Raw genomic sequence first — 19102 nt, forward strand, 5'->3', positions numbered from 1 at the left:
GAAGATTTGTTGCACAAGTGTTGCAGCATATGTGTGGGGCCCACCTCTTGTCCTGATCTCCAATTTTGCAGCCAAAAGAAAGGTGATAGGCTTTCTTAACCATAGTGGTTATACTGCGCTTTTGTGATGCAAAAGTCACTTCACCACAAACATAGCAGAAGTTATCTGCACTGTTCACACAAGTACGAGGCATCTCTGCTCACTTAGGCTAAACAGAAATGTGTCCCTTTGCAAAATCAAACACTGACAAATAAGAGAGCACGACACCGTATGATTTCTAGAGCTGATGTAGGGCAATTTGTTCAGCAGAGTGATGTAAGCTTCGTTATGATTGCATCATCCATGACTTCTAGGAATAACATGATGCCATTCATATCATGTATGACGCAATACCAGCTTCAGATTGCATCATTCATTGTTTTGCCTAAAAAGCAAGTACTGTCCAAACCCAGTCATAGATTTATTCATAGATCCAGTCAAAGATGTATTTTAGTCATTTCTGGTTTAAATTGAGATCCCTTCCCTTTATAACTCACTTATCCTCCGCCATTCCCAAGTCAAGGGTCGTATATACTGACCCAATAGCATATCTTGAAAACTAGAGCCAATCAACAATTTTAAGCATCATTTTCGTTCTCAGTGACCCAGAATTAGTAAAGTTTGACTACATTTATTTCAGAAGCATTTTGGCTGTAGAGCAGTGTAACTAACTAAACTTACTATGGAAGACAAACACTAACGTAGATAGAAGCTAGGGAAACGTGGAGAGCTTGCTGAGCAAGACACCACAGTTCCAACAACCGTCACTGGTGGCAAGAAGGAACTGAGAAGGCGACGGGTTGGCAGGGTCATATATAGAGCACTGTGGAGGCGCCATTCCAGGGGGCTCCACAGCCAACCCGACGGGTGCTGCTAGGGGAAAAACTTTCCAACGACTGTGCACGCGGCACACACGCACCTAATTGGAATCGATATGAGCAATCACTCTAAGAAGAATTGCTGTTCTGTTCCAGTTAGAGCACACATTTCAATCAGAGCTGCAAATGTCATTTCAACCAATAAAAGACAGATACCATAAAAAAAATAGAATTGAAAAGATCCTCTTTAAACACACTGGATACTAGAAAGCTGTATTACAGTATTCATTGTGTAATGGGTGAGCAATCAGCTTACCTTTATGGAAGAGACCCAGGGGATGGTGCTAGAGACCTTGTGTAGGAAGACCCCCTTTATTGACCTACATAGAGGAAGCAGGAAATTAGATAATTTAAACAGTGACTAGAAAGAGTTCCAGTTCCAGAAAGTCCTCCTCTGTTTGTCTCTAGTAAAAATGCACCCATAGTGAAAAACAGGAATCAGAAGAATATGGATTTAAGTTTCCTTATAGATAAATCTATCAGGGCCAAGATTATTTCCATCTCCACCCCCTGGTTTTCTCTCTTCATGTCAGAGAAACAATGTAAAGCTTTTACCAAGATTTTCAAAAGTAGCTAGTAATTTTGGGTTCCCAACTTGACACACCTTAGAGTGGCTGATTTTCAGAAGACACTGAGCACTCACCCTTTAAAATGTCTCAGGTTAAGCACCCAATCTCACAAGCCGCTTTTGAAACCTTGGCCCTTATAACTTATACTATTCTGGGAGAGAACAATCACACTGTTTTTAATATTGAGACAAAGAGGTGCTGGAGATTGATATAGCTATTATGGCTGACTGGGCTGGTTCAGAATAGTTTTTTTTAATTGCCAGTCTCCACCCTGTCCTAATGATGTTTCGTAGACACAATCTCTTTTATTATAAAAAGGAAAAAAATTTACCCTGCCACACTTTTGCAGTGGAGTTACTAAACCACATCACATTTTATGCATACTATACGGTGGTCGATCATGCATTAGCTAAAACAGCATGGGAATAAGGAGCAATACACTTAAAGGATTAGGATGCAATGAAGCAAAATAATGTTTTTCAATTTGCGAGAGAAATAAGCCCAAATATCTAAATGTGAGTGAGCATTAGCCCTGCTCCTAAGAAATGGCTAGTTACAATATTGGCACTTTACAATGTCATTTCACATAATTGGACAGTAAACATTTATGGACACTAAGTTTAGAAATTGATTCGATAGAAACCTAACTCAGCTTTTCCTTCGGAGTAACCAAGAGTTTTGTGGTACCTATTAAAATACATTTTTAAGCAAGAAAGCTTTGTATTTAATCTTCATTGAAGTCAGGTGTGTAATTGTTGAAAGGTCATTAGACAAAGGGATGGAAACAAGTTTGGGTTGCAGGCTCTGAAGCAGGGGCCTGTGTGCTTGGTCTCACTGTGACTCTTGCTGAATAATTCATCTGACGGGTATGGAAGTCTTCTTCCCCCACAAATTTGGTATTGGCATCACCCCGCGTGGGAACTCTATCACAACCCAATGGGACTAAGCTGAGGCTGTAGAGTGGTGCAAGGAAGATAGACATATTGGTATGAGAGCAGCCTACATTAAATCTCCTTCCCATCCCAACATTTGCACAGTCTCAGCAGCTTGCACCAGTGCAAGATGGGTGGTGGCCAACACGTCACATGCTTTCTCCACAGTTGCAGAAACTAAGGGCAGTTAGTAATAATAGCTAAAGCCTCCAGTCTGCAACCGGACAGACCTTTGTCTGTGCCTGAGCACAGGGGCTCAGAACCCATTGCGAGATCCGGGCCTCCCCCAGAACTTCAGGGCTGTTTGTGTGCTGCACTTGGTGCCTGGCGCCCTTCAGTGGGCAGGCTAGGCCCTGCGCCTCTGGGGGCAATTCCTGGGAGAAGCGGGGGGAGGGAGTCCTAGCTACGGCTTGTATCTACCCCTGGCAGTGGTAGCCTTGGCTAAGGGAACTCCAGCCCGAGGCCTGGCTCGTTACCGAACCGGGGGGAGGGGAGCAGCCGCCTCGCGGGACTAGCGAGGGCCCGAAACTCAGCCCCACCTGCCAGCAGCACCCCAGCGTGGGGCGTCCCCCGTTCGGCCCAGGACAGGCAGTCCGGGGCGCCAGCCGCCGGGAGAACGAGCCCGGGTCTGGCGGCATCGGGCCTGGGCTGCAGCAGGAGGCGAGCTCCCCACCCCCTGCCTCCTTGCCGCTGCGCGCCCGGGGAGAGCGGCCAAAACCGCCCCCTCACATGATCCCGCCGGCCCCTAATCCCCTCTACGCCTCCCCCGGCGGCTCAGTGCGAGGCTGAGGCCGGCGCGATGAAGGGAGGCTGGAGGAACCGGGCAAGAGGCGGCCGGGCAGCCTCCGTCCTGCTGCTCCTGGGGGCTCTGGCCGCCTTTCACCTGCCTCGCAGGGGCGCTGCCGCCCAGCGGCTCCGCAGGGACACAGGTAGGCCGGGGGCGCGGAGTGTCAGCCGGCTGCGTTCACACCTCGGGAGCGGCTCCGCTCCAAACCCCCGCCCCGTGCGCCAGGGGACCCCGCCGGACAGGGGCTCGGGGATGGAGCGTGGGTGGGAAAAGCGCAGTAGCTACAGGACTAGCCATCGCCTGGGCCGCTCGGTTTACTGGGGCTTTTCAGCGAATCAAGCCGTGATGCACACAGTGCCCAGGGGGAAGCGTCGGAAAGAGCTGGGACCTTTCTTGTCACACGAGCGTAGTTGCTAAGAAAGGCAAATGCGTTCAACTATTTCAGTATGGTCCTGAGTTTTCTCCCCTTCCTTCGCTGGCTGTTTTCCTCCCCGGCGGTTGGAAGGGAGCCGTTTATTTCTTTTGCCAGGATAACTCGAGCATGACCTGTATCTGATTGGAAAATGTCTACGTTTAAGCAAACCTTCTGCGGCCATACATGGCACCCACCCGTTTTTTGCCTTTCTGGAGTCTTAACTGGAGGTCAAACAGTTGTACTGGAAACCTCGGGATACCTTAACATTGGTTGCTCTATAAAGGGGTGTGTGTCAAAGGCTCATTAGGCAAAGGGTTGGAAACAAGTTTGGGTTGCTGGCTTTCCTTGGTGTAGGTTTCATAGTGTTGTGTGCAGGTAGGGTGACCAGATAGCAAATGTGAAACATTGGGACAGGGTAATAGGAGCCTATATAAGAAAGACCCCAAAATTGGGACTGTCCCTATAAAAGAAAAAGACCCCAAAATTGGGACTGTCCCTATAAAATCAGGATAGCTGGTCACCCTACGTGCAGGAATGAAACATTGGCAATATCCCTATCCCCTTATGTGTATTGCAACAGTTCTCTGTCTGGGGCTTCCAACAATTAAGAACAAATCATTTAAAATAGGTTCATATGTTCCACCTACCCAGAATTCCATTGAAAACATCCTCGAAAGTTTTGTAGCTGGGGGAGAAGACAATATTTGATAATATGCACAAGACCTTTGTATTCTCTTTTCAGAAAATAAAACACAATGCATCCCCCCTCCCTCATCGGAATTTCCTGACGCATTTTTTACACAACAGGAGAGAGAAGATGGGGGGATCATTATCTATTTCATAATTATCCTTTACATGTTTATGGCTGTATCCATTGTGTGTGATGATTACTTCCTTCCTTCTCTAGAGAGCATTAGTGAATGTAAGTTATTTTTTAAGTCCTAGTAATCATTTCTGTAAAATTGAACCGCTCTTGGCAAGATTATTCACTTTGCAGAGTTTGACAATATGAGTGCAACTTAGAAATGAGGGCAGAAAGTTCAACATTCAATATTTAGCTTAGTTGGGAAACAGTGTACAGACAGAGTGGGCTTAAGGCTGGTAAACTACAGGAGTGTAGGAGATTTAATATGGACATCCAGGCTTAACACTAAAAAGAAAAATATTGTAAATAAAGTGATTAACTTTAAAGTGATTTAAAAAATGAAAGTACCAGATGTCCTAGACTAAGGCAGATAGCTTTTCCCAGGACACTGGTTCCTGCAGAAAAGTTTAACAAACACACACTAGTACCAATGGGATTCCTCTTGTATGCATCATGTTGATAAATTGGAGTGTTCAGAAAACAGCCACAGAATGATTTCTAATCCTTTAAACGTTACTTATAGTGAAAGAGTTAAGAAATTCAATATATTTAGTTTTATCAAATAGATGGTTACAGGGTGATTTACTAACAATCCAAGTATCTACATAGGGAACAATAATTTATAATACAGTGCTCTTCAATGTAACAAGCAAAGTGTAACAATATCTAATGGCTGGAAGCTGAAACTAGACAAATTCAGACTCTAAATAAAGGCGCACATTGTAATAGGGTAATTAACCATTGGAACAATTTACCGAGGGCTGTAGGGGAATCTCCATCACTAGAAGTTTTTAAATCTAGATTGGATTTTTTTCAAAAAGGTTTGCTCTAGTTCAAACAGGAATTAATTCAGGGAAGTCCTAAGGCTGGTGTTAGGTGTTTTATGCTTCACTGAGTTGCTGATGCTTGACTTGAGTGTATTTTTCTCACAAAAGTAGATACAAACAAGTAACATCTAGAGCATCAATGAACTTGGATTTAATCTGACTTTAAATTTTTCATCCACAAATAAAGGTCCCAATCCTACAAGTTTATAAATCTTGTGCACTTATATTAGAGCAAAAACTATTTCAACACCTAAACCTATGCACCCATCTTTAGAAAAGTTTATAAATGAAGTTCTTGATCAGTTGTCTTACTGACATTCAAACAAAGGTCTCCAAGCATCTGTATTATAGCTTATTCTATAACAAATTAATTTTCTTCTGCTAAGAATGTTGATTTTGTGGTTCCCAATAATGTAAGGAGCTACCGTACTTTTTACACATTAGTTGTAAGTAGTGTGTGTAGACTAGAGGTGTAACTTTTGTTTAATAGTAATTATTTTATTCCCTCTTCAGCCCTTGGCCTCTCTCAGGATGTTGCTGGAGCAACTTTTATGGCAGCTGGTAGCTCTGCTCCTGAATTGGTCACTGCTTTTCTAGGTAAAACGAACAATTGTTTAACAATTCAGAATATATAATCGCCCCTTCTCCTAAAAAAACTGAACAGCGGAAATTAACTATGTTAAACACTATTTTGCTTACAGGGGTATTCGTGACAAAGGGAGACATTGGAATTAGCACCATCCTTGGATCTGCAATCTATAACCTTCTTGGTATCTGTGCAGCTTGTGGGTTGTTATCTAGCGTGGTACGTAAAACACTGATCTAATTCTGCTCTCTTTAGAGCCAAATAATTGTAACTTCCTATGGTTTACTGACAAAAGCCATAAAGCAAGTTTAGTATGATAACAGTTCAATTTATTACTCAGTAGCAAAACAGCATGTAATCAATCAGAAGATAACTCCCCAATAAGATTTAAAAAAAAAACCACACTGGTTACTTTTGAGTTACTACATTTAAATCATTTCCTAAGAACCAAGTTAGTCACATTTCAATACAGAAACATTAAGGCAGCATGTTCAGTACTTGGTGAAAGAACTACAACAGATTTGAAAAAGTAATTTGTGTCCTGCAGGTTTCGAGGCTGTCTTGTTGGCCACTGTTTAGAGACTGTTTGGCATATGCAATTAGTGCAGCAGCAGTCCTTGCAATGATATTTGACAGCAGAATTTACTGGTAAGTGCACAATTTGTGTTAAGTTCATGTTGACTGGAAATTAGTGTGTGTAAAAATAAATTTATTTTGTCACTTTTTCCATCAAGCATTAACCTCAAGTATCCCAATCTGAAGTTAATTGTATTGTACATTCACAAATATGAATATCTTGTTGGCTTTAAGAATTGTATACTGAATTCAGTGTTCATGAAGGCTGTTACATTAACCATACTGTGGATTCCTGCTTATAAATCTCAACCAGCATAGGCTTCCTTGCACTGCACTTCAAACCTGTTCTGGTGTCCCCTCCCTTGCACAACCATTAGTCTTCAGTCTGTTCCTTTAACCTCTTTTGTGCACCTGACTTGAGACAGTTGTCCACTATCAAATGGACAGAGTAACTCATATGTAGTGCTGAACTATCCAATGGTAACTATTTTCAGTCAATATTGACCTCGATTGGATTTGAACCTAGGAGAGGCTTTAGTCTTTAATTACCAATTTCCTGAACCATTCAGCCTCCACTTTTCTTTCCCACATAAATTAGCCTGCAATATGCATGAGATCTGAATTTTTAGGTTTTTCTTTCACTGGGTAATGGAAGCACCTACCAACTGTCATTATTCCATGTTCATTATTAAATAATTGCACTCATTGGCATTTTTATCTTCAAAGACCATTAAAATCCTCAACATCCTTGTGAGCTGAGTTTACAAATAGTGGGCTCAGTTCTAATATAAAGGGACAACACTACTTAAGTCAATGGAGTTGCACCCATTTGCACCAGAAGATATTTGGACTAGTTTCTCTGTGTAGCCTTTAGCAGATTAGCTAAACCCAGGAATAGAACTCTGAAGTTCCTAGAGCTCAGACCATGCCTTCTGTTGATTAACATAATAGGATTCAATCTTGCAAATGTTTACTCATGAGTAGTTCTATAAGACTATAGAATACTTTCACAGATAAGTGTTTGTGAAACTGGGGGCTGTAGTCTATTAATCAAATTGCTGTAAAATAAGAAGAAACATTAGTCTCCATTATGGTATCTATACATAACGTGTCCCCTTGTAAATTAGAAATCTTTAATAATCTGCATTGGGGAAATATGTTTAATTGTTTCCACTTATTTTCCTTCTGCTGCCAAAGCCAATTAATTGTCTCCTGAGTGGGCAGTCACTTATTACTAAGCTAAAACAGCTTTTTTAAAATCAATTTCTTTAAAAATAACTGAAGATAAAAATGAGTTGGATTTTTATGTAAAATCCAATTTTTATTCTAGGTATGAAGGTGCTTCCCTGCTGCTGATTTATGGGTTATATATTCTGGTGCTGTGTTTTGATATTAAAATCAATCAATATATTATGAAGAAGTTTAGTCCCTGCTGTACTTGTTTTGCAAAAGCTATGGAAGAAAACACTGAACAGCAGCCATTAATTGGCTGGAAGGAAGAATGTGAACCACTAATTTGTCGACAATCAAGAATCGATAGTGGAATTTTTCATGATGAATCAGACTACTCACAACTTTCTATAAGTTTACATGGGCTTGATGAAATTTCTGAAGGTATTAATACAGCCTCTACCAGTCTACGTTTGTCTCTAATTATGGGAACGGGGGTTGAGTAAATTGTAAGATTAATTTCAAATGGTTTAGACTAAGAAAGAACTCTAGTTGAGTTTAATACACTACTATTCCTTCTTGGAATCTGACCTTTAGCAAAATCAAAACACAGAGCTGGTTATATAAAGTTATCCACTGGAAGAATGCCAAAGCAGTCATTCATTTGAGCCACAGAAGAACTATGAATGATGAGTAGAGTAACTTTCCTTGAGATTCTTTGAAGTGCATATTTGAAACTTCTCAATGGCTCAGCTGATAAGTCTTTCATTTGATATAACTGCCACCTGCACTAACTGTGTGATACTGGTGTTCTGTGAAACGGGCAGTTTTATAGCCCCACAAAATGTGCTATAGTATGGATTTGACTAACACTTCTGAGGTAGGAATTTAAAAAAGAAAGTGACCGCCTGATGTGACTAATCATCAGGTACCTATGAAAAAACTTCACTTATGGACCTAGTTACTCACTAAGAAAGCACCAAACAAACCCATTACAAAGAAGCTCAGGTTACTCAAGTAAGCAAAATAACTCGGGGCTTTTCCTAGTGACGAAAGAAAGGGAAAACTTGTTTGAGACTGTATTTTTGTATGCTTTTGCCCATCATTCTTACGAGTCAGCTTATCAGATTATACACAAACATAGCCTCATTACAGGGATAGTTTAAAATGGTTTACCTTTTAATCTCCAACAGATCCTCCAAGTGTCTTCACCATCCCTGAAGCAGATTTAAAAAGAATTTTCTGGGTGTTATCTCTTCCTATTATTACACTACTCTATTTGACCACACCAGACTGCAGAAGACAGTTTTGGAAAAACTGGTTCATGGTGACATTTTTCATGTCAGCTGTGTGGATTTCTGCATTTACATATGTCCTTGTATGGATGGTAACAATAGTGGGTATGTACTTTACTTGCTGCTATATCATGTCAACTGACTCAATCACTGAGGAATGAATGATTTTTCCCATCTAGTTTCCTTTTCCACAACTGGGGAGGGTACTCTCCTGAAAAAGCTTAGCCTCAGATTGCATGTTCATAGTTCAAGTTCCTCTCCCACCCACTGCCCCATAAAAGTGGTTGACAAGATAATTCAGCTATTACTGCTTTGAAAAGGGCTAGTTCAGAGCTACCTAAAGACTGTATTGAGAAGTTTTCATAGTTGACTTCCTTTCTCCATCTGATATTTCCCTAGAAGAATATTTTCTGGAAATTGACCTTGGCTGTACCATTGTGCTGCACCATCAGCCTTCCCAATCTAGGTGATGGGCATCTGCTCACGTGGCTATGTAACAATGAATGCATTTGAGAAAAAATATTTACAACCTCATTGCTCAAGTTGTTCAGAAAATTAAGGATTTGTTCTACCTAACATTAAGATCTTAAACAGCATTACATGTATAGCATTATTTTAAACTGATTTACCAAGCAGGTATCAAAATTACCAAATTTATCTGTCAAGACTGGAGATAAAGGTTGAGTTTCTCTCATACAAGAGCAGTTATCACTTAACTTTAAACATCATTTCCTTGCAAGCATCAATTAGGAGGCAAAGATCAATAATGGTCATTTAAAGAAATGAATTTATTTTAGTACCTTTAGTGACAAGTAAAGGGTTTTAACAAGTTTGCGGTTTGCCTATTTTGCTGCTCTGATGGGGAGGCTTGAATTGTGTGTGTGAGAGAGATTTAAACCTTTAAAATCAGAGTGTCTAGCAAACTCAGGGAAAATGAGAGTACTTTCTGGCAGTCTCATAAACTCACATCTGAAGTGAAGGGGCAGAAGTGTTAAGTCTCTAAGTCATCCTGTCTCCTCAGCGTTTTAGCAATGGGAGTTAAATAGGTGTAAAAGCAAAAAAATGTTTCTGAATGCTGATTAAACTGTTTTCCCCCTTTCAGTTGCTCAACTTTCAGTCACATGGCATAACTCGACTAGTTCTCCAGTCATAGCTTTCAGGGTAGACGTGAAATTTCAAATTTTAAGAACAAGCTGAAAACTGACAAGCCTTTCAAGCTTTACATCTCAAAAAGCAAGGGGGGGGGGAGGGGTATACAACCCTTGCATTTCTCCTTTGTAGCTCACTTTAAGTCTGCCTATGTAGTCTACTAATTCACATCCAAATTGGTTTTGAATTAATTCTAATTGAATATCTTAAATAAGGAAAAACAATCCTGCCAACAGAGGTTTGTGTAGTTTGATACAACCAAAATTAAACAACTAGCTGTTAAGTGGTCTAGTGTACTGATAGAGGTAATTCAGCCCCTACTACATTCACTCATTGTTTATAAAACACATCCTACTCATAACTAGGTAAAAGCAGGTAAGTTAGTGTAGTGAGCTAGGAATCTTTGACAAGCTTTCCCATATTGCAGGCGAGAGGGATTGCTGATCTGCTAGTTAGAGCCATGACAATGTGAAAGTGAGTATGCCAAAGTTTCAAACAGGGTAGAGTGCTGGTCTACTTTGAAAAGTGATTAAAAGTGGTATTGGGAGGGAGTCTGTCTCTCACTGACTTCAAACTGTTTGTTCTGTCTACAATATAAAGCTTTTGATAGCCCTGCATATTCAACCTGGGTTCTTTTCTTTTCATAAATCAGTTTTTGTAAAAGGTAATGCACTAACACCTATCCTGCCCCTGAACTTCAAAGGGTTTGTACAGGTTTAACATACTGGAACTTAATTCTGGTGCATACGAATAGAATCTAACAACAAAAATTGATAAATTCATGGAGGATAGGTCTTTCAATGGCTATTAGCCAGGATGGGTAGGGATGGTGTCCCTAGCCTGTTTGCCAGAAGCTGGGAATGTGCGACAGGATGGATCACTTGATGATTACCTGTTCTGTTCATTCCCTTTGGGGCACCTGGTATCGGCCACTATCGGAAGACAGGATGCTGGGGCTAGATGGACCTTTGGTCTGACCCAGTATGGCCGGTCTTATGTTCAAATTCCCTATTAGTACATATTAGTCCCATCTTTACATAGTCACTTACCAGGCTAGATCTGCACTTGAACTATGAAGCTGATAAAACTATGTAGTGAGGAAAGAGATCAGACTCACTTCCATTTAGGTTCCAATCTTACCTTCTAAGGCTAGAAGCTAGCACTTTGTGCCATAGGCTAAGAGATTCATGCTTCAGCTCCCCCTTGTCTTGCCCATTACTTTTTAGCCTTCTTGGTTTACAAGCTGACTTTCTTCCTACACTTATGCCTTAATCTTGGGAGGGAGGGTTTGGACAATTACAAATTCCAGATCAGAATCACTTTCAATCCCTTCCAACAGAGAAGCAGCAGTTTTAGATTCCCTATTTTTAAGTTTTGCCTCTAACTGACCTAAGCTGGTATCTGGAATGCAACTACAGTGCACCTAAGTTTACAGACAATCCACTGAATAATTCAGTCTAACAAAACTGCTTATTACTGTTTGTCAAAACCCTTACTATTATGGATGAAAAGCCCACAACAAAAAAATTTAGAGGTAGACAATACACTTTTCAGTAAAGTGAATTAAATTATCCATTAAAAAACAAGTTAAGAGTTTAAACAGAGATCAAATCGTTCAAACTTTCTGCCCAAGTTTTATGAATACTGCATTAGGAGAAACAAATGACAACATCTGCTTGACAGTAAAATCAAAACTAAAGGCTGCTCAAGGTTAGCCCCAAAAGATAGATTCAAATCCAAGTTAAGCAGTTCTATCTTTAAATTTTAGTTAAGCAACTGAAGCACAAAGATGAAGAGTAGGAGTTAATCCATTTTCAAAGTATTAATGGCTGCTAGCAGGGAAGAAAGTAGTGTACTGCTACTGAAGTTAATGTGAGAAAACTAGTATGTACCTGTGGGAAACGTAGGCTTCTAAATAAGTAGAAGTGTTGCAATTATATTTTACTTAGCATTTTGCTATGTATGACTAAGACTTGGAAAGTTGCATTTTTTGACAGAAGTGAAGTTTCACAGCAATGAATTTGGACAGTACAGTAGTAAGGACTATTTAAAGTCTTTTCATATGTCTTCCCAGGGAGTTCATGTGCTTTTTTCAAGAGTGAATGATTAAAGGGGTTACTGCTTCATGTGACTTCCAGAATTCATGTGATAAAATGCCCAAAGAACACAAGGGATTAGTCTATTTTCAGCAGTTCAAAAAAGTGTCACAATTGTCAGAAACCTCTAACTTTTACTGTATCTGCAGGAAGTCAGTAATAGCCTCCTACCTCTAGCTGAGTGGGCATATTTATTTTCAAACGGAAAACGAATTCCACATCATGTTACTGAAGGTGCTTGTTCCATTAGTAAATAACCACTGGCTAGTAAAAAAGTTTAAACGAAATCAGTGTCAAGCCTGCAAGATTTCAGTAAATAAAGTTAAGCTATCCTGAATTCTTACTGGCTCGCATGGATTCCTTTTAGAATTAGCATACAAATACCAATCCTTTCTTTCTCTGGTAAAAACATATGTAGCAGTGTCCTCGGACCAGACTTCACCTATGAAATGTGTTGTTACTTGTTTATTCACTACAGGTGATACGCTGGCAATTCCAGAGACAGTAATGGGTCTTACATTACTAGCAGCAGGGACAAGCATACCAGACACAGTTGCAAGCGTACTGGTGGCTAGGAAAGGTAAGAATTTCAGCATTCATGCTCACTCCATTAAGAACTTGTTTTAGGAGCTAGGGCAGAGAGGTCTCAACACAGATATTTCTGAAAGGTTCACAGAGCAAGTCATAAAGCTGCCACTGTTTTGAGTGTCTAAAACAAAATTCATTAGTATTAAATACTGAAGTTCACCTAAAGTCATTGTAGCTTAGCCTTCTAAAATTTAAAGTTAAAAAAAAATATATCAAACATTTTAGGAAAAGTTTGATTGCTGTTGAACAAGAATTATGACTACTATAAAACTGCAAGTTTAATTGTGTTCCAACAGGATTGATTTTAGCCGGTGGTATATAGCTTACTTTATCAAGTGATCTCGATATAGATGCTCGTAGTTTAGGGAGATGCTTAGAAAATTCTTTCTACAGTGCAATAAAATTAAATGAACACTCGGTGTTTTTTGTTTTTCAGGAAAAGGAGATATGGCTATGTCTAACATTGTAGGATCCAATGTATTCGATATGCTGTGTTTGGGATTACCTTGGTTTATAAAAACTGCCTTCATAGATACATCAGCACCTGTGGAAGTGAATAGCAGTGGTTTGACTTACACAGCAATTTCTCTTATTTGTTCCATTATTTTTATTTTTCTGGCAGTTCACCTGAATGGTTGGAAGTTAGATAAAAAACTGGGAGCAATCTGTCTAGTAATGTACTTAGCATTTGCTATTCTGTCAATTTTATATGAACTTGGGATCATAGGGAACAATCCTGTAAAGGTCTGTGGTGGCTAGTTTTAGCCAGTGACTGTACTGAGGAAGACACAAAACAATGAGAGAGGATCAATTTCTTCATTTAGTCAAATAAAAAAAATCCAAAACTCCCTTTGGGCTCTAAAACTTATTTACAGAAGTTCTAAATCATGGCATAAAAGTAATCTTAAAAATAAAACAACATCACAGCCTAATTGGAGCCCTTTTTTCTTTTTTCTTTTTTTTTTTAGAGTCAAGAATTACAGTGTGACTACAATGCATATATAAAACCAAAATTCTGGAAGGGACATCTAATTTTTTACATTACAATGTTGATACGAGCTGAGGGAATCTGAAACACTAAACAAATCCCACTATGCAATCTTGAGAACAGAGAAAATGGCTTATTTTATTAAAAACAGTATAACCATTCATTTAAACTGAATGACTAGAGACACTTGGCCTAATTTTCCAGAGGTGCCAAGCATCCACAGCTTCTGCTGTCTTTAAGGGGACTGCAGGTGTTCAGTACCTCTGAAAATCGGGCAAACTGTCCTTAAAAACCAAACATAGTAAGATTTAGTTAACAAGAATCACAGTATATTAAACACTATACTGTTAAAGGCTGGTGGGATTTAAAAGTTTGTTTTTACCGCTTTTGTAAGCATACAATGTTACTAAAAATGACTTACTAGGATATAGAAGCTAAACAGACATAGGAATGTTCCTGAACACAGTTTTAAATTATGCATTGCGATCCAAGCGTACATCAATTTCTCTGCCATTGATTTTTATGCCGTTCATTATTCTACAGGCTTTTTCAGCAGATTCTGGTGAGTCAAACCTGACTGTTCCACAGCCTTTTGATTTTCCATTCTCCATTTTTATTTCAGCAAACATTACATGACCTGAATAAATAAGTTAAACAGCAGTTACTATAAAGGCTACATTGCACTACCAAGTTAGAGATCCAATGACAGATTGAGGTAGAAAGACATTTAAAAAAAAATTTTTAGGAAGTATCTAAGCTTCGATGTTAAAATACAATCTAAAAACATACTACCATCAAATGGACTAACCAAGTATAAAGCTTGCATCCATCTTACAGCAGACTGAATCTTTGGGTCAATCTGAGGTGTCAACTTACATTTTTATAAAAAAAATAATTAAAACATAAGAGTTGCTATTCCAATACATTCAGGTAGTGTTTACTTATTGAAAGGAAACATAAGTGTCAATACAGCAGACAAGAATCAGAGTATGAAAACTCCCTGGTCTACACAAATAGCAACAGTCCTTGTCTCATACCAGTATAGAATTAAACATGCTTTTGCTTGAATTAATTAAGCTCAGTTGCACAAACAGAGAATCCTATTAGAATAAGACCAGTTTTGAGCCCCTTTCAGCCACAATTTGAGCTATCGGGCAGTTTAAAGATGCTAGCAATCACATGGTGATTACTTACTAGGTGCATGTTACAGTAAAACAATCATAGTACAGATCAAATGGAGTGGAAGTTCCGTTACTGGAGTGATTACTGAAATAAGAATTAGATGACTTTTCATGAATGGACATTCCTTTATCCTCAATACACTTCTTTAGAAGATGCAAGATTTCAAAAAGCACTCAAGACAGAAAACTAGTCATTAACTGGGTGTTTTAAGAAAGACATTTCATAATGAGCTATCCTTTTAGCTACACCAGGGGTCGGCAACATTCGGCACGCGGCTCGCCAGGGTAAGCACCCTGGTGGGCCGGGCCAGTTTTATTTACCTGCTGACGCGGCAGGTTTGGCCGATGGCGGCCCCCACTGGCCGCAGTTCGCCGTCCCGGGCCAACGGGGGCGGCGAGAAGCCACGGCCAGCACATCGCTTGCCCACACCGCTTCTCGCCGCCCCCATTGGCCCGGGACGGGCCATGTGCCGAACGTTGCCGACCCCTGAGCTACACCATGCTAATACAGCCAAGCCACCAAAAGTAGGCAAGCCTCTCTAAAATGTAGGCCTCATTTTTAAGAGACTCACAATATAAGACTGACTTTTCACAGAAAGAGATGAAACATTTAGAGACAGATATTCTTTGTAGTCCCTTAATGATATTTGCATGATGTACAGATTTTTCTGATTTGTACTAATCATTCTTTTCTTAAAATCATTCAACAATTACTACGTTAGCTGCTGTGAAGATTGTCAAAGAAAAGCAGATGCATTTCTAGGGCTCATCTAGTTAAATCCGAACAGAAATTGCATTGTTTAGAAACAGGGATACTGTGGGCACAGGTAAAGATTCTTTTCAGTATAGCTTATTTCTATAAATTTATGGATAAAAACTATTCTGGTAAAAGCACCTTTATAACTGTATAACTGCATCTACACTAGGCGGTTGTACCAGTATTATTGGTTTAGAAACTGATATAGCTAAAGCAGTACAAAAAACTGTATTTAGACAACCCTTAAACAGAGATTCTGTTTTCATACTTCTCCTTAGTTCCCCTCCCTGCTTCTCCTTTATACTAATATTTGCAGAATGGCTTGTAAAGGTTTTTCCACAGTTTAATTCCACATTCTTCCAATGTTCACAAAATTCTCTTAATTTTAAGATGCAACGTTACCACGGTTACACATGGAAAGAAGGCAGCTATTAAGATTAGCGCACTTGCAAAAAATGGTTACTACTGTTTGGGGCAGAGACTATCTTTTGTTTTATGTTCGTACAACGCCAAGTACAATTGGTTCTAGGCACAACAGTAAAACTTGAAGATAGCCAAGAGGAAGAAAGTTTAGGTACAAAAATAGCCGCAAGAGACTGGAAAATAGTAAACTATCTTATGCACTCCTGCCAAGTAGCATAAACACAGTCTCAGAGGTTACATCAACACGGGGAGGGGGGAGAAAAACCCCACACACCCCCTATAGCAGTAAGTCTCAAAATCTGGGTCAACTGACTTGGGCTTGCACTACAGGGCTAAAAACAGCAATATAGATGTTCCCACTCAAGCTGGAGCCCAGGCCCTGAGGTTCCCATACCCGCCCCCAAGTTTCAGAGCTGAAGCAGGAGTGTCTACTCTGCTATTTTTAGCCCTGTAGTGCCAGCCCAAGTCAGTTGACCTGGGCTCTGAGATTCACTGCCGCAGGTTTTTTGTGTTGTTTTTTGCTTTGTAGATGTACCCATAACATCCCAGCAGTGAACATCTTTGCATGAAGTCAAAAGCAGGAATACCTGCAACTTCATTTGCTTGGACAAAACCTATGTACATTAGCTATCAAATTTGTACAGCACAAATGTTTGACTGTCTATTCAACATATCAGATGGCAGTGCTATGCTGAGAATTATTTCTTCCTCCTCTCTCCCCCCGCAAAGTAAAAGAAGCCAATTAGGTTCGGAGTTCAGAAAGTGAGTTTTCAAAGGGGGGAAACAAGTTGTTTGTTCTTACATCTAAGCCCCATGATTCATGCATTTTTAGCAATAGGGCCATAAAGGCGTTCCGAAGTACCGCATAAATCAATGCTATGTTAAATATCCACCGCAATCCTGCACGTCTTCCATACACAAAGCCAAACAATATAGCAAGAATTATTTTATAAGCCACAGCCCTCAGATAATACATAGACCAGGCCCATCTAGCTGAACAAAAACAAATTGGCTCCAGCTGTAAGTCACATCTAAAGTCGCAAGGGTAAATTTAGTACAGTAATTTTCCCAGAAATTAAGGTATGTGTGCAGGATAAGGCTGGCCAGACTACTCTTCAGGCTATTTAACATTTTGTCTAGGCAATAACTACATCCCACTGTTCCTGTAGACTGGACATTTGTTAAGCTCTTACTTTATGGCTTATGCAGGACAACAACATTTGCAGCCTTCCATATACTTACCACACTGACTGAATTTCTCTTTTAGCTTCTGCCAGGTCAAGTCAAATGGAAGCTAGAATGAAAACAGATATTAATAATATATACAGACACAGAGTGGAAAAAATAGCTGTTCGTTTGAATTCACATGCTTACATTTCTGACAAATATCTGGTTGCCTTTAGAACCTCTCTCTCTCACACCACTTCCCATCGGGCCAGCCACAAATCCTCGATCCATATCAATGTTCCTGTCCAGGCCAGCTCCCATAGCTGGTCCCATTCGATCAAAACTGGAGCTCATCCGATCCATCCCCATTCCCATTCCTCCAGTCATACTATTCATACCACCCATTCCACCACCTAGGCAGAGAGAGGAAGAAAAGATGTTCAGGAAATAAAAATAAGTTTACTTCATGATATTAATTTAAATGCAAGTTATAGCTGTATCATAAGTGAACTTAACTAATTAGATCTCTTGTGTAGGGAAAATGCAGTCATTTTAGGTAAGAAAACTGATCTAGTACAGAGCATAATGAAGTTTGTCATATTTCATATAAGCTCCAAGCAGATTCAAATATTAGCATGTTAGCCTGATCACAGTTATTACATTCTTTGCAAGTTACTAAAATAATGTTTTTATTTGAACATTTCTGAATTATCAGAATATCGGTACTGTACAATAAGATACCAAGTAGCAGATACAGAAGTGTTGATGGACTAGTACTGCATCTATAAAAAACATTCCAATGAGTAACATCACAAACCTCACAGGAATTGAAAGTTCAATGATTTTCAAATTTCACTAAGTCATACAGTGGACCAAAAAGATGAAATGAAAATTTTGTAGAAGTTTTAGAACATGGATAATTCGAGCATTATAATCCAGGAAGGCAAAATAAAAAAATGTCAGTTTTCCTGAATGCAGATACACTTTTACCTACCTGATGGCATCATCTTCTAAAGAAAGGGTTCTTTGGATATTAAACTGGATTGGCATTAATAGCCCCTACTTGATATCAGAAGCCTGGACTTTCCAACACTAAATACTATTTTAAAGCACATTAGTATGTGTCATGCATGTGAAACTACTGGCACTCAGATAAATATCCTATTGAAAATTTTATTAATCCACAATTAAAATTCAGGTAAGGCAGGAGCTTCAACTTCATCCACATGTCTTGAGTATCAAGGAGGTGGATTTCCTAATGTGCCACCCAAAATAGCCAATTGCAAGGCATTACTGTCTTTCAACTATCCCAGTGTGAAGGTGTCATGCCTACTGACTATGAATGTTGCCTTTACACAAGTTCAGGATTAGACCTCTACACAAAAAAGTTAACTGAATTACATCTGAAATTCTAGACCACAAATGATGGTTTCTAGCATGCTTTACTTACTGCAAAAATTACAGTACTGAAAAATCAGAGTTGTAGGATTCCTACAAATAACTCACCCTATCTTTCTTCTGGCAAAAAGCTTACCAGAATGCTGCTCCTTTCGTCAAAAATACTTAGCATACTAAGAAGTTAGACAAATTCCAACACCAGATTAAGAGTTAGAAAGGATGTAGTGAACGAGGAGGAAACTCCGTGTTTATATATAAATAGGGCCCTACTAAATTCATGGTCCATTTTGGTAAGTTTCACGGCCAGAGGGTTTTTAAATTGGTCAATTTCACATTTTCAGATGTTTGCATCTGAAATTTCACTGTGTTGTAATCGTGGGGGCACCAACCTAAAAGGGCATGGGGGGGGGGGGGGG

General features: G+C 39.6%; 2 protein-coding genes and 1 long non-coding RNA gene across 8 annotated transcripts in view; 1 reads left to right on the forward strand and 2 right to left on the reverse strand.

Annotated features, from left to right (window-relative positions):
* LOC112107124 overlaps nt 1–3192 on the reverse strand; it is a 15671-nt gene extending 12479 nt beyond the window's left edge. Inside the window, exons 1-2 of the long non-coding RNA XR_003899770.1 lie at nt 2958–3192; nt 1174–1237 (exon numbers count right to left, since the gene is read on the reverse strand). This is a non-coding gene — a long non-coding RNA (uncharacterized LOC112107124). The remainder of the gene's footprint in view (nt 1–1173; nt 1238–2957) is intronic.
* Nucleotide 3193: 1 nt separating this feature from the next.
* SLC24A5 (solute carrier family 24 member 5) lies at nt 3194–13621 on the forward strand. Of its 2 annotated transcripts, XM_024200689.1 has the most exons (9): nt 3194–3347; nt 4363–4542; nt 5826–5909; nt 6014–6117; nt 6446–6546; nt 7805–8088; nt 8838–9044; nt 12663–12764; nt 13209–13621. In XM_024200689.1, exons 1-9 carry the CDS (start codon nt 3218–3220, stop codon nt 13529–13531), a joined length of 1515 nt encoding a protein of 504 aa, XP_024056457.1. In that variant the 5' UTR covers nt 3194–3217; the 3' UTR covers nt 13532–13621. The 2 variants fall into 2 exon arrangements, with proteins under 2 accessions (XP_024056457.1, XP_024056467.1); XM_024200699.1 differs by lacking the exon at nt 4363–4542.
* The window catches only part of MYEF2 (myelin expression factor 2), a 25689-nt gene continuing 20161 nt past the window's right edge, over nt 13575–19102 (reverse strand). For all 5 annotated transcript variants that reach the window (XM_024200678.2, XM_024200669.2, XM_024200660.2 and 2 more), the window contains 3 exons: nt 17496–17701; nt 17364–17415; nt 13575–14397 (listed from right to left, as the gene is read on the reverse strand). In XM_024200678.2, coding sequence (XP_024056446.1) covers nt 14234–14397; nt 17364–17415; nt 17496–17701 — 422 coding nt within the window. In that variant the 3' untranslated portion in view covers nt 13575–14233. The remainder of the gene's footprint in view (nt 14398–17363; nt 17416–17495; nt 17702–19102) is intronic.

The sequence above is a fragment of the Terrapene carolina genome, unplaced genomic scaffold (assembly GCF_002925995.2).
Source record: "Terrapene carolina triunguis isolate 2854851 unplaced genomic scaffold, T_m_triunguis-2.0 Scaffold67, whole genome shotgun sequence".
Lineage (NCBI taxonomy): Eukaryota > Metazoa > Chordata > Testudines > Emydidae > Terrapene > Terrapene triunguis.